The sequence below is a fragment of the Peromyscus maniculatus genome, chromosome 9 (genome assembly GCF_049852395.1).
Source record: "Peromyscus maniculatus bairdii isolate BWxNUB_F1_BW_parent chromosome 9, HU_Pman_BW_mat_3.1, whole genome shotgun sequence".
Classification (NCBI taxonomy): Eukaryota; Metazoa; Chordata; class Mammalia; order Rodentia; family Cricetidae; genus Peromyscus; species Peromyscus maniculatus.
Window position 1 is genome coordinate 73255220 of NC_134860.1, and position 16027 is coordinate 73271246.

Sequence of the window (16027 nt, forward strand, 5' to 3'; positions counted from 1 at the left end):
GCATGGCATATGAAAGGTTTTTATGTTACTTTATTCTCTATGAGATGGCTATTGGCTGATGCTTTGGTAGCTTTGTTATTTAGGACACGTAGGAGAGAAAGCATCGGGATGAAGAGCAGAGTCTTCATCTGTCACAGCCCAGCAGACAGGAATCAGCTTGGCCTTGTCTTCCATCTTCCAGTCTTCTGTCCTCTTCTCCTTACAGCATCACTGTGAATTCACTTGTGCTACTTTTCTTGTTGGAAAATCCTACTTCCAGCAAATATTAAACTGTTGTCTATTGTGTGCCAGGTACAATTCCTTCAACTATCTACCTCATTAAAAGCAATCCATTCACTAGATATAAATACCATGCTTGCTATAGCAATGATTTATTAGATGACACACTCATAGAGATGAGACACTCTTCTCAAATCAACACCAGAGAATCTTTTGAAATCTGAGTAATGTAAATAAATAAAATGTCAAACAGGTTAAACATAGAATTGCCATATGATTTAGCCATTCCACTCCTAGGTATCTCCCTAAGACAATGAAACACACACGCACTTACAAATGTTTTCAACAACTGCATTCACAATAGTCAGAAGGTGAAAACAGTACCAATGCCCGACCACTTAGGAGTGGAGGAAGGAAATATGGAGGCTCTCTACAGTGAAATTCAGCACTACAAAGGAGCGGGATTCTAACTCATGCTATTGCAGAGATGATCCATGAGAGCATTATACTGCCAAAGATGCCGAACACGAAAGCTACACATCTCAATAATAGGCAGGCCCACAAAGACAGGAAGCTTAGCGGCCGGAGAGATGGCTCTGCAGTTAAGAGCACTGGCTGCTCTTCCAGAAGACTTGGGATCAATTCTCAGTGCCCATATGGCAGCTCACAACTGTCTGTTACTTTAGTTCCAAGGGGCCCAACCCCCTCTTCTGACCCTCAAGGGCACCAGGCAAATACATGGCACACAGACATTCATGGAGCCAAAACACCCCCTGTACATGTAAAATTCAAACAAGTAATCTTAAAGCGGGGAGGGGGGGAGGGGGGAGGGATGGGGGGATGGGGACAGGGACGGAAAGATTGGCTGTGGTCGGAGTCTAGGGATGCGAAGGGAGGTGGAATCGGAGTGACTGTCATGGAGGCTCTGAAATCAGAGAGTGGCGACATTTACACTGTCCCGTGAAAATATCAAGGACAACTGAGTTTCACCTTTAAATCATCAAATTTCTGGTATGTCAGTTAAGTCTCAGTAAATCTATTAAAGGCAACAATAATTCCCCTTTCCCGTGGGATGGCTGATTCAGAGGCACATGGGTGGGGCTTGGACTAGGAACTGTTCCAACACATCCTCACTCCATCTCTCTGGGTCCTTCATTGTGGGATAAAGAAATCCAAGGGCTAACACTGAATATCTCTCAGGGTCCAGCTTTGCTGGAAAACCATCATAGAATCAATCAGTGATAAAGGAGGGTGAAGCAATGAAGAACCCCATCATGCCACATTTATCAAAATAAGAAACACTGGGGGCTGGAGAGATGGGTTAGCAGTTAAGAGCACTGGCTGCTCTTACAGAGGACCTAGGTTCAATTCCCAACACCCACATGGCAGATCACAACTGTCTGTAACTCCAATTCCAGGGGATTTGACACCCTCACACAGACATTCATGTAGGCAAAACATGAATCAATGCTCATAAAGTAAAAATAAATAAATTACATTAAAAAACACCATGAACATTAAAATGATGCATGCTTTATTACTTTGAAAGTAATAGGCTCTTCTGTTACTGTTTTAACAATGAATACTACATTCCTCCTGGAAAATGACATCAACATAATTCACAAATTTGTAGCAGGAAATGTATTTAACTTGTCACTGAACTACTTCAAAGAATTTTTTTCCTCAAATGCAAATTCTCCTTCCTTTCATTAAGCTTTTATTTCTTAAACTGAAGATTTAAGAAAACACTTGCTTCTTTCTTCTATCCTTTTCTGTTTTAATTTGGCAAGCAACTGTGGCATGACTCACCCAGTCATTATATAGAAATGTTGGTCTGGCATTTTAACTATTTAAAGGTAAAGATGTAGATGCGGTTAAATAGTGTTTTCTATTCTTATTGTTTTTAGCTACTATTTTATTATTTCTCATTTTTACTACATAAACATCTTATTATTTGTATAGTATGGATACTGTAAACAAATCTGATAAGCAATGAATGGATTTAGGAAAGTATTTGCACAGAAGCTGAATTATCTATAACATAAATAGGATTCCTACAAGCAATTGAATAAGAGGATAAGTAATTCAGTAGAAAAGTGGGTCAAGCACATAAATTGGCAAATCAGATGGGCCAAGAAATCTCTGAAAAGAGAATTAAACTTTCTAATATGGCAGTTAAAATTAAGTTCTAAAGTTTTCAGATTGGTACAGCTTAAAAACGATGACATTGTTACAGGAAATGGGCATGCACACTGCTGGTGGGAATACATCATTTACTCACTGACTCTTTATAGAAATCAACCTGGCAGCAACAATTAATATCTAAGTGATGTACTTCTGAGCAGCCATTCTGCTTCTGGGATTCTCCTTCCTACAGAGATAAAGGCATAGGAAGTGTGTGAGAGGATGTTGATGCTATTGCACAGCACAATTGTACAAATATATTTTATTTTTTGAAGCTTTCTTATATTAGTATTGTATTGGCATCATTTCCCAACTCCTTCTGTGCCTCTTCCTCTACTCCTTCTCAACTTCATAGCCCTTTATTCTTTAATCATTATTGTCACACACACATACACACACACACACACACACGCACACGCACACTCACACTCACACACACGCACCTATAAATACAACCTACTGAGTTCATTTAGTGTTGCTCATATGTATACATGTTTAGGAATGACTACCTGTGATTGGATAATCTATCAAGGTCCTTGAAGATTGCCTTTTCCTCTCTCTGAAGCCATTAAATACTGGTCTCTCTCTCTCTCTCTCTCCCTCCCTCCCTCCCTCCCTCCCTCCTTCCCTCCCTCTCTCTCTCTCTCTCTCTGTCTCTCTCTCTCTCTCTCTCTGTGTGTGTGTGTGTGTGTGTGTGTGTGTGTGTGTGTGTGTGTGTGTGTGCAGGTGCCCATAGAGGCCAGAAGTGCCAGATGCTCTGGGGGCTGGAGTTGTAGTAGCTGTGGACCACCTGATATGGGTGCCACACATCAGACACTGGTTTATGATCTGAAGTGTTGAGCCATCTCTCCCAGCCCTGAAGTATGATTTAAAAGAAACTTGTGAAAGTTAATAATGAGGAAAAACCTGTTTATTATCAATACCTTTTGATTTGTATTTAAGACAACAAACAATTCTATCCAAACTAAAATGTATCAATGTTGTTGCAGTATGGCCATGTCAAACCAAAGCTTTCTAGGCGAAGTGATTTAACCAGATAGAGAACCTTCTTTGAGGTTCTGCTGCCTGTGGTTTTGATCATTTGGGAGTGAACTCTGTGGATGTCCTTGGACCGGGCTGAAAGATGCACCTCTAAGCTGGTGTGAGATAACAGGGGAGGACTGAGGGGCGGATGATGAGTATCGGCAACCCAGAGCAAGTCCTCCCGAGACTGCCAGCGGTGTCACAGCCACGTGACAAAATGTGGGGGAAAGGAACTGGAGACAAATTTATGACCAGTTCGAAGGACTGTTAGATCATCATCTAATTAAGTCTGGGTCTAAAACAATGGTTCTCAGCCTTCCTAAAGCTGTGACCCTTTAATACAGTTCCTCATGTGGTGACCCCCCCGCCAGCCACAAAATTACTTTTGTTGCTACTTCATAACTATAATTTTGTTACTGCTATGAATCATAATGTAAACTGTGTTTCCTGATGGTCTTAGGCAGCCCTTGGGAAAGGGTTGTTCAACTCGCTAAGGGGTCTAGACCCATAGGTTGAGAACCACTGTTCTGAAACAAGATTAGGAAGAGCTCTGATTACTATGGATTATTGGAAAGGAACAGACTATATTGAGTTTTTGTTTTTTTTTAAAATCTTTGTTGTAAACTTTATGGGTTTAAAGGCTATCCTTTCTTGGTATTTGAAGGAGAATTTAGAAATAGGTGGTTCAATTTTTTTGCCATCATTAAATATGAAGGTCTCTGTTGACCCATGTGATATCAGAGTGCCCTAAGTTCAGTCACTTTAAGGAACTGGTATTCACAACAAGATGCTCTGGGATTTCAGAAGGAATTGTGATTGACATGCAGATCTCTGTTACGGAAGGGAGACAGCAGATGAGGGCAGGCAGCAGAGTAGCTCTGTGAACAAGGATACTATGTCCAGGGGAATGTGTGAGTGAGGCGAGGAGAAATCACCTGCCATACACAGGCATAGGGAAGTAAGAAGAGCAGAATGTGGGGACGCGAAGAGAAGGTTTTCAAAGCTGCTGGGAGTCAACAGAAGCCCAGCTGTAGTTAAGTAGCTGTAATTAATTCTCAATGAAAAAATCTCAAGTCCTTTGAAAACAATAAAGAAGTGAGGGGGGCCGCAAGACACAAAAATCCCCAAGTGTTACAGCAGTCAATTTGTATTACAATCAATTATTTGTGTTTGTTTACAGTTTCATTAGTATTTGAAAATAAATTTACCCAAGACCCAATTTAAAAAAAAAAAGGAAAGAAACTGTTACTCTTCTTGCAAATTAAATCTACATATCAAAAGCTGTCATACAACTTGTTCCTAAGAGAGGGAAACTCATTTAAAACCAAGGCAAAGCTTAGAAGGACCCAAAATGAGACACTAAAATCCTTGGTTTAACGCGCAGGTCACCCAGTTCTATGGGAAAGAAAAGCTGTATACCAATCTCCTGAGGCACGTGGATTTCTACGTCATGCCCGTGATGAACGTGGATGGCTACGACTACACATGGAAAACGGTGGGTGAAAGCCAAGGAAGCAGAACACACCCGTTTGGGGGCATACAGAGATGCAGGGTTCGTGGAATCCTGGACCTTGGTGACGAGGTTTTGCTATGAAAAAAGTATTCCATTATGGGAAATTTCAAACATCCATAAAAACAGATGTAATTGCATAACAACAATACACTAGACATCTGTCTCACCGCCTCAGTGATGATTGGCTTTCTGCTGCTGTGACAAAATGCCCGAGAGTAAAATCTTAGAAGGCAGGAAGGTTGGTTTTGATCCAGAATGTCAGGAACTTCAGTCAATGAGGCTTGTGACAAGAGGTCATGGCAGGGAGCACATGATAAAGCAAAAGTGCTCATGTAATGACGGCTGGGAAGCCAAGAGTGAGACGGGTGTGGGTGCGGCATGCGCCGGGGTCGGGGGGGGGGGGAGGGGGGGCGGGGCCGGAGGGGGCGGGGGGCGGAGCCAATGCCCCCTGCAAGGACACATCCTGCAGCGGGCTCAGTTTCTTCTGCTGGAACCCACTTCTTCCCAATAATGCTGTAGGCTGGCAGCCAAGCCTGTAACGCCTGGGCTTCTGGGGAATGTTACAGACCCAAGCCACCCCACAGCTCAAGGCCCACTGTGTTTCATTTATGTCCTGTCAACACTATTTTAAAGAAAATCCAAGACACTGTACCATCATTTTATTAATAAACACATCATGGTGCATCTCAGAAATAAGAAACTCTTAAAAAATAAAAGCTCATCGTTGTAGCAGTGGCTCATGCTTGTAATCCCAGCAGCTAGGAAGCTGAGGCAGGAGGATCACTGGGAGTTTGAGGTCAGTTTCAACTAAATAATGTTCTGTATGCCAGCCTGTGCAGTGTAACCAACCCAACGGTCAACCCATCCCAACCCAAAAAGGCACAGTGTGGAGAGAACAGAGAGAACACTAAAACGCATGGCCGGCTCATGGCTTCAATCTGAGATACACGCTATTATACTTTTCTTTGAAGGAGTTCAAAATGAGCTTGCACATGAAAGTAATTTAAAGGAGGCGGGGCTAAATAAGAAGGCCAGTGAGCAGCTTAGTGGAAATAAATGAGTTTTCATACGTGTATAGTCAAAATCCATGAGATGTTATCATTTTTAATTTGGCTCAAGCTAACAGTTCGAGTGTGACTGGGGCCTGGATGGAGATGGGGCTGTGTGAGAGGACCGTGGCAGATGGTCCAGCTTGATAACCTGCCCCCCTCTGGTTCCTTTAGAACCGAATGTGGAGAAAGAACCGTTCTGTCCACAAGAACAACCGATGTGTGGGCACAGACCTGAACAGGAACTTCGCTTCCAAACACTGGTGTGGTAAGCGCTTGCTTGATGGTCTCTTCATGAAAATGGTGAGAGATGCCCGTGAACTCAAAGCAATTACAGGGAGGTGTGTCTGAAACAGGAATAATCTAATAACGAACCTCTGAAGTAAATATAATGCTGTGACTGTGGACTGGAGCCAACAAACCGCTTCAACCTCTCCCTGGCTGCTGCGGGCTCATCTTTAAATAAGGAAATTGAACCAGCTAATTCTTACTTATTCTTTGATAATCTTTCACATATAGATGATGTAGCTTGATTGTATCCATCTTCAACTCCCCTTCTCACTCTCCCCCAAACTGCCCTAAATACGTGCCTCTCCCATCTTAGTTATCCCTCCTCTTCTTCCTCCCCTTCTTCTTCTCTCCTCCCCCCTTCTCCTCCTCCTCCTCCTAGTTCACTCAGTCCAGGGACCACATCCACAAAGAAAAATGGCAACCTTCTCCCAGCAACCATCAATTGCAAATGGCCCCTCAACTAGGAAATGGGCCTGGTGAGCTCTGGCCATATCCACGCTAGCATTTTGACTGTTCTGGTCTTTTCCAAGTGAGTACAGCGAACCGCAGCTGCTGTGAGTTCCTGGTGCAGCGCCATGTCGTGCTCAGATGACAGTGCTCCCAAGCTCTCCTCAGACTCCTTTGGCTCTCCCATGCTTCATTCTTTTTCCTGCCTCTTTCTCAGTATTTCCTGTTCCTTGCAGGAACTGATAGAGATGATCCACTTAAGGCTGAGGACTCAACCAGGACCAGTTTTTAAAGGTCTCTCCTAATTTCTAAGTTAAAAACAAAAAGCTATCTCAGACTAGGAAGGGCATTACCAGAGATCTTGCTTTAACATGTCATGTTCATCCTCAGGACATCAAAGACTAGGGTAGGGGACACCCTCTCATTTTCAATTGTGCAGGTAAATGTTCATTTTTGTAGAAACATTTTCTTTTGTGTTAGCTATTGTCTTTCTTAACAAGTTCATCCTTTCATGAGTAACATAAAATACTGAGAAGTAATAACAATCTAAAAGGTGACGCAAAGAGCAAAGACAGGCACAGTGGGAGTTTGTCATCCTTCGGTTTGAATGAGCTGAGGTGCTCAGTGAACATGGACTTGGGTCGTGGAAACAATCAGTTCTCAGGGAGGCATGTAAGCTCACCCTTTCTTCCCACTGCACCCAACATTATAGTTCATCGTGCTTCCCATTAAGAAGCAGCTATGGGCCAAGAATGAATGGTGTACATCTGTAACACCAGCACTCCTGGACTGAGGCAGGCAGATAGCAGGGTTCAAGGTCAGACTGGGCCACACAGCATGACCCTGTAAGAAACTACAAACAAGGCCCTAAGTTATACAATGAGCTTCAATCATCTGCCATATTGAGAATATATACACATGGCTTGGATACAATGTGGCTCTCTTACTCTGGTTGAGGGTTCTTTTTTTTTAATGAATTATGCTGATTTTTAAGCTGTTAACGTCAGAAAAATGCATCTATAGTGACTAAGGAAATTCAGTTTATTTTCCTTCATTTTATCAAAAGCTTGGAAACAAGTTAATAGCTGAGACCTTCCTGGTTGTGTTTTCAGGATCCAAGATGGCTGCCCCCAGGCATTCAGAGAGACCCACCTAGGATGGCCTTAGCAAGCCTGATGCAAATACTTGATTTCAAAAGAAACACAAATGACGTTTACTGGATATCAAAAATATGTTCTTTATAGAGCCTTCCCTCGACCATTTTTCTGCATTTGCTGCACTGTAGATTTAAGGTGAATCACAAAGCACAGGACACACAACTTCTAATAACATCTCATTAACCATTTTACTACAGAGGAAGGTGCATCAAGTTTCTCCTGCTCTGAAACCTACTGTGGACTTTATCCTGAGTCGGAGCCAGAAGTGAAGGCGGTGGCTGACTTCCTGAGGAGAAACATCAACCACATTAAAGCTTACATCACCATGCACTCATACTCCCAACAAATACTGTTTCCCTACTCCTATAACAGAAGCAAAAGCAGGGACCATGAGGAACTGGTAAGCACTACTTGTGAATTTCATTATGAGCATTTTAGAAATAAAACAATATTCTGTCCAAGAATCAAAAAAGGTAGGAAAATGCTTTTCCTTTAGGGAACAATAGGTAGGTGTTTTCCTCTACCCTCTAACTCTACCAGGAGTCAGCTTGGGGCCCTAAGAGGATTCCAAGAATTGCTGTTAAGCTGAGGACAGGAACTTCGTTCTCAGGGAACGGCTTCCCTGTTACTATGGAGAGGCCAGGAGGGCGCTGTTCCACTTGACCTACGTGGTGCTCACCCACTTCCTAGGCCAGCTTGCCTCTGGCTAACTCCAAGCCCCTCACTCATTTGGGTGCCAGCAGTGAGAACTATTTCTGGACTGCCCTTTTCAACCCCCAAGGGTTGGTGCTACCCAGGAACCATCAGTGTCTACACCAAGACAGACCTGCTTGGAATGTAGCCCACAATACAGGACAGTCAAGGAAGGCCCACACAGTCCGCTATCTTCTTACAACTTTTTGGTCCCAGATGCTTTGTTGGGATTGACAGTAAAAGATACAGGACCCTCCATGGGTTATACCCAGACTTAGTCAAGCCCTTGTCCCAGGTGCTTCCCAGACATTGGCGGTGCCCTGGCATGGGCAAAGCCTGATCTCTCTCTAGTGGATTGTGCTTATCGCTCTTTGTCCCCTGGCTCTCTTACCAGAGTAAAGTATCCCTGCATTGAGTAGGCTATGTTTATATACCTGGGCAGGTATTACTTATGACAAATACTTTTTTTGCATTTTCTGAAAATAGCTTGTTTGAAACAAAAACACACTTAATATTTATGCTCTTTTTAATTCTCAAAGGAAACATTTTAAGACATGTTTATCATTTTTTATTTTTATTAGTTTATTTAGTAGCACTGTGTATAGAGAAATAAAAGGACATTTGCCATGATTTAAGTGTAGAATTGGTCTGATTTTGCCTTATTTGGTGGTTGCTATCAGTACAACTACTTATTATGGGTACAATTCTGTATTCTGTCAACATTCAAAGAAGCATTAGGTAAGCCCTGCAATTAAGGATAATTCCATATGATTAGAGAGCTGGCCCAAAGTGGGTACCATAGACGGCTGTACTCATAAACTATGCATCCTCATACCACATAAGTGCAACAATGGCAGAAGTCACCACGGCCTGGGATGCCAGGAAAGGAAGAGGGTAAAATGAGCCCCATTCGTGACAAATTATTGTTCCCTAAGGGGCGAAGAAACAAGAATAATAAAGTTGATTGATGTCAAGGGGCAGATGCCATTGCAACCAGGCACTGAGAGATTTCTATGGGCAAGGGAGGACCTTCTGCGCAGAGGAGATGGTGTTTCCCACAGGAATGTAATCAGGGCACTGTGGGGGCCACAAGTAAGAAGAGGAAGTTAGCTTGTGAAGGTGTTTGAACGCCAATCTGTATTTTATTATGAGGATAATGAAGTTCCATTGAAGAGTTTTTCCATCTTATTTTATGGGTGTGGGTGTTTTGTCTGCATGTGGTGAACTATGTGCACGCAGTGCTTGAGGAAGCAAGGAAAATGCACTGGAGCCTCTATCTAGGGCTGGAGTTAGAGAGTAGTGAGCTGCCTGTGGGTGCTGGGAATCAAACCTTGGTCCTCTGTAAAAGAAACCAGTTGCTCTAAACTGCTAATCCATTTCCCCAGCCCCTACAAGCTTATTTTTAATTTTTTCTTACATTTATTGTGTGTGTGTGTGTGTGTGTGTGTGTGTGTGTGTGTGTGCGCATGCGCACATGTGAAAGTATACATGCGGAAGTCAGAGGACAACTTTCAGGAGTTGGTTCTCTCCTTTCACCATGTGGGTCCCAGGGACTAAACTCAGGTCGTCAGACTTGGCAGCAAGCACCGTTATGTACCCATAGTCATCCCATTGGTGCCTAAAACCTTTTTTTTTTTTTCTCACAAAAAACTGGCACAACACAATAGCCATGGGTAGTCGTCTGGGTCCTCAAGCAACTGAAAGTACCATGATGCCAGCTCCAATTTTAGAAAAGCTAAGTGTTAAGTGGGAACTTCAGAAACCATTTCTAGGAGTTGGGATCACATGTAGTGGAACTTGCTTCATATGGGGGGGGGGAATGGCCCATCATTTGATGAGTCTTTGGGAGTCGTTAGACAAATACACAACAGAGTTTGTGAGAAGCAAATTATGCATACAGCGGATGCGTGTGTGCACTTTAGAGAAGTGGAATTCAGAGTCTGGTGATCATTTTGTCTAGAAATGGGATAGCTGCCAGTATTATAAATATCCAGTTCATTTTACATAATTAATTCCTGAAAAGCTATGTCAGGTTTTAAAATGCAAATTAAAAAAAATTCAATGTATTGGCAGAGTTATTTTTTTTCCTTAAGCTACTTAGTTGTGATTGCCATAGGAGGAAAACATTTTTTAAGTTAATGTATTCTTTTTAATTTACATTTTGGATACATCCAGGCTTTATATATGTGTTATACATATATATATATACATATATGTACATATATGTATAACACATATATACACACTTGGATTCAATTAATGTGATTATGATTGTTTAGAAAGGTCAATCTCTCCTGTTTCAAGGTTGCAAACTGACCAACATCTATCTCTGACTGCTTCTAGTCTCTTGTAGCCAGTGAAGCAGCGCATGCGATTGAAATCATTAATAAAAACACCAAGTACACATATGGCAGTGGCTCAGAAAGTCTATGTAAGTATTCCTCCTCTTTCCCTCAGCCCATCTTTCCTTCCTTCTCCCTTTCCTCCTGCTGGAGATGACACCCAGGACTTAGGTATGCTGGACAACCACACTGGATCTGTGGGCAGTCCTCAGTGTTTCTTCCTGAGGGCTTAGACCGTGGGACACAAGAGAGGCACCCACTCAGTTTTCTTATTTAGGTTTAGACAACAAAAGAAGCCAAAGTGGCATTTAAGACGGGAAGCTTATCACTATAGAGCGGGGTTACATAACTAGTGATCACACTAATTACGTAAAGAAGAAAAGGCCACAGCTATCATGTGATATATAAATCTAGAGGATTCCATTTACCTTGCATGCTGTTTAGTGATAGCCTGTTTCCTGACTCAGAGTGAGAGCTTGAGCGCGGCAAACTCAACAAATGTTTCTGACCCATTTCTGCTGAAAGCATTCATTGAGGAAACTCCCGCCTAGGCGGCAAACATTGATTCTGTTCTTCTACAGCCAGAGGATAGATGGGTGTCATGTGACACAATTCCTGAGGAGATCGGAACACTTGTCTGCTCACTCTAGATAGGGAAACCGACAACAGACCAAAGTAGAGATGACATCTTTGTCCAGTCTGGTGAACCCAAGAGTTTGGGGGTTACTTACAGAAATATGGCTAAGGGGTTCCTTACAGGAGTAGAAATGACTCAATGGCCACAACATGACCAAAGCCCACCCCAGCATGGGTGATAGCTTAGGGAAGCTGGAACCCTAGGACACACAGCTGGAATGTAGTATCTAGAGAAAACTTCTACACAGAAAATGGGATAAGAATAGACAACAAACATGTAAACAAATGTCAGCAAACTGTAACTCAATGGCCATGCCTAGGTCACGACATATTTTCATAGCCTTTGAACTAAGAATGGTTTTCCTGCTTTTTAAATATTTGAAAAAAGTGTGAAAATAATTAAATTTTGACACATCAAAATGATATGAAATTCATACTTGTTTCCATGAATAGTTTTATTGGAACACAGCCGTGCTCATTAATTTGCATATTATCTATGGCAGCTTTCATGGCAGCCCAGATAATTGCAACAGAGACCAGATGGCTCACAAAACATAAACGATTTCCTATCCTGCCTTTTTCAGAAACACAAAAAAAGCCTTGCCAACTTCTGATGCAAACAAATGGTAAAATAAAGTACAATTTCCCTCAGTGATTTCAAGAAAATAAAATGGATTTTTAGGTTTGAGAATTATTGTAGCTGAGAGAAGCTACTTGGCTAATGTGGCCTGGCAAGGCAGTCCTTGGAGAACTAACTATTAAGTAGTTGCCAAATAACAGTGTGATATGTCATATAAAAGCATGAAAAGGATTTTCAGACAATATAGTGAAAGCTCAGGTCTCACTTAATAAATATGATTGACACGAGGCTATACCAACAGTTGCACCCAAATTCGTTTCAATACCCCTTAACGTATCAAAATGCTTTATTAGCAGAAGTCCAAGCTCTCCCTCTTCCTTCATCTTCAACCACCCCTGGGTTGTCTATCAGATTGGGTCACCTACTTCTGTCCTTTGGTGTCACTGCCCCATGGCTGCCTTTGTTGACATAGACCATTTTCACACACTCATTCACCTAGGATCTCTCTCTCTCTCTCTCTCTCTCTCTCTCTCTCTCTCTCTCTCTCTCTCTCTCTCTCTCTCCCTCCCTCCCTCTCTCTCTCTCTCTCTCTCTCTCTCTCTCTCTCTCTCTGTCTCTCTGATGTGTGTGTGTGTGTGTGTGTAAGCATAGGATAAAAGTTGGAACTATATATTAGGTGTTTGTTGATCATAATTATCAGAAATACTGGTAGATGACTGAATGCATCCACTATTCATGGATATCTTAAAATATTAGAAATTGTGCATAAACCATCTATAATACCAGCACTCTAGCACTCAGGAGGTGAAGTAGAAGGAGCAAGAGTTCAGGGACATCCTGGGTTATGTGGAGAGTTTGAGGCCAGCCTGCACTATGTGAGACTATGTCTCAAAAAGAGTATAAGTAATATTTCATTAAACAAACCTCACAAGCAATCCAAGCACAGACAGAAAGAGGCGCACTATATAATTGCTTAATTGGAAAACTTAAGAAAATCAATCAAAACTATTTGTAACATACTTTAAGTACAGTGGTTGATGAGTCACTAAATATATACAAATTTACATTTCATATATGTTCCAGGCAGAGAATAAAAGTAAGGCATGGTGGCACACACCCCTGCAATCTCAGCACTTGGCGGGGCTAAGTCAGGAAGATCACTAGCTTGAGCTAAACTTGAACTATAGAGTGAGTTGCAGGCCAGCCTGGGCTATATAGTCAGACCTGTCTCAAACACACACACACACACACACACACACACACACACACACACACACACGAGAGAGAGAGAGAGAGAGAGAGAGAGAGAGAGAGAGAGAGAGAGAGAGAGAGAGAGAATAGATCTGACTGCCTGCCACAACATGTATGAATATATATGTGTGCATGCATGTATACATATACATATGGGTTGTTAAATGTGTGCATGTGTATACATAAACACAATAAATCTGTGGTGCCTATAAAAGAAATCCAAAACTTCTACTGAAAGACAAATAACAGGAGAGTTCTTCATGTTTTGAGCAATAAGAAAATACTATTAACATTTTCCTAAATTGATTTGTATAGTTGATGCAATTCTACGAACACTTAAATACTTTTGAAGGAAGCCTACATGCTTTGTGATGAGGAAAGAATATTGAAATTTTCCTAAATTGATTTGTATATTTGATGCAATTTTATGACCATTGACATGATTTGAAGTTCATTTGGAAGCATACATTTGGTAGAAGAATTCGTAAAATGCTGACAATAGGCTAATAAGGAACAATTTGCCCCACAGAGGTATTGAAGCATGTTATAAGCACAAGATAATAGGGTAGTGTAGAACTGAGCCTGGAGGAGACAGATAATTAGAAGGAAATAATGGGCATAGAAAGAACTCAAATAAATAAGGAGTCCTGGTTTTTCATAAAGGAGACACTTTTAAGCCAGTTGAATTATTGAATTATCAGCCCTAGAAAAACTGACAAGTCACTAAGAATAAAAACTGAATTAAGCTGGGTGGTTGTAATAAAAACTGAATTAAGCTGGGTGGTGGTGGTACACACCTTTAATCTCAACACTCAGGAAGCAGAGGCAAGTGGATGGATATCTGTGAGTTTGAGGCCAGCTTGGCCTACAAAGTGAGTTTGAGGACAGCCAGAGCTGTTATACAGAGAAACCCTGTATCGAAAACAAACAAACAAACAATAACCAACCAACCAAACACAAACTAAATTAAATTATTAATACATCTTTCACGGAGATAAATGCCAAATTTATCAAATAATAAAGTACAAAAGCCCCACCACAACCTAAAAACTTGAGTGAGAAAAGCTTCACATGTTACACGGATCTAATAACACTAATGCTGTTCTTACAAACAATATATAGAATGAACCATGTAGAAAAGTAAGCAAGGGCATTGAAAGAAAAATACAAAGATGAACAACAAATATTTAAAAGCATTCACTTCACTGATAAGGAAATCTAAACCAAGGACAATTGCATATTATTATTATTATTATTATTATTATTGCTCAGAAAATTGCCAGGATCATGATTCCTGCCAATGGTGCAGGGGCTGGCAGTGAGTGTACCCACACCCTGCTAGGAGGAGTAGGTTCCATTCTTTTGGATAGTACTTGGTAGCAAGTGTGGTAACTGTTAAAGATAAACAACCTTAGACAAGTAATTCTACCTCTAGAAAATATTCTGAAGTAATAAACATCGATTTATAAACAAAGGTCTCACTCTAAAGAAACTAGGTTATTTATCAACAAAATCATGTAAATCAATTACATGTAGTTTTACAATGCAGTCCTATAAAATCATTAAAAATAATGTAGCTTCAAATTCAGTTATGATACTTTTGGAAATGTTACAATAATTATGTTTAGAAACATTACAAAATAGCAGACAGGCACTGTGTGACTTTATGTAATAAAAATTAAGCCAGAAAAATTCATTTAGTGCACTGTAAAATGCACTAAAATGTTATTGGCACTTATCACACTCCTTGGTCAGATTATTGTTGAGTTCTGGGCAACATCTGCTTTCTTTCTCAACATGTTTTCTTTTCAATGTCCACAATTTTTGGATAAGAAATTTAGGCAACTTAATTAGAAGAAAACAAAGTTATTTTCATTTCTACAAAAAAAAAAAAAACCACAACATTGAGTTGAAGTAAATATATTTCAAAATATTCTTTTTCATCTTCTTTTAGACCTAGCTCCTGGAGGTTCTGATGATTGGATCTACGATTTGGGCATCAAATATTCATTTACGATTGAACTTCGAGATAAAGGCAGATACGGATTCTTGCTGCCTGAGAGATACATCAAACCCACCTGTACAGAAGCTCTGGCAGCAGTCTCCAAAATAGCTTGGCATGTTATTAGGAACCTTTAATGCCTGTGCCTCTGCTCCGGTGTTTTTATTTTACTGATTTCAGCAACACCAAATTGTTGAACTAGCTTTTTTCTAAGTCTAATCAGTTTCCTTGGTTTTGTCAAAGAATAAAATACATAACACTTGGAGCTTAAGGGTGACAATGGCTCGTGTGTATTTTAACCTTTTTATTGTAAGGGGCTAGGTATTGATCCTCACTCCCTCACCCCTTGATTTATGAGGACCAGTTATCTTAAGCAGTTTTAAGATTTATTATTTGTATGTGTGCGTGTGTGCCCCTGCGCGAGTTTAAGCACCTGATTCGTGCTGGACCCCAAAGAAAGCGCTGGATCCACTGGAATTGAAGTTACAGGTTATTAGTAGCCACGTGGGTGCTGGGAACCAAATCTGGTCTCTGCAAGAGCAGCAATCGCTCTTAACGGCTGGAGCTGTTTCTCTTAAGCTACTTTAATACTAATTTCATGCAGACCATTGGATCCAAAAACGCAAAAGCAAAGGCACTT

At 41.1% G+C, this 16027-nt stretch overlaps 1 protein-coding gene across 1 annotated transcript in view; it reads left to right on the forward strand.

Moving 5' to 3' along the window:
• Positions 1-15658, forward strand: part of Cpb2 (carboxypeptidase B2) — a 42637-nt gene extending 26979 nt beyond the window's left edge. Inside the window, exons 7-11 of the mRNA XM_076545387.1 lie at positions 4811-4921; positions 6163-6256; positions 8081-8283; positions 10920-11007; positions 15340-15658. Of these exons, the coding sequence (XP_076401502.1) occupies positions 4811-4921; positions 6163-6256; positions 8081-8283; positions 10920-11007; positions 15340-15524 (681 nt within the window). The 3' untranslated portion in view covers positions 15525-15658. The remainder of the gene's footprint in view (positions 1-4810; positions 4922-6162; positions 6257-8080; positions 8284-10919; positions 11008-15339) is intronic.
• The last annotated feature ends 369 nt before the right edge of the window (positions 15659-16027 follow it).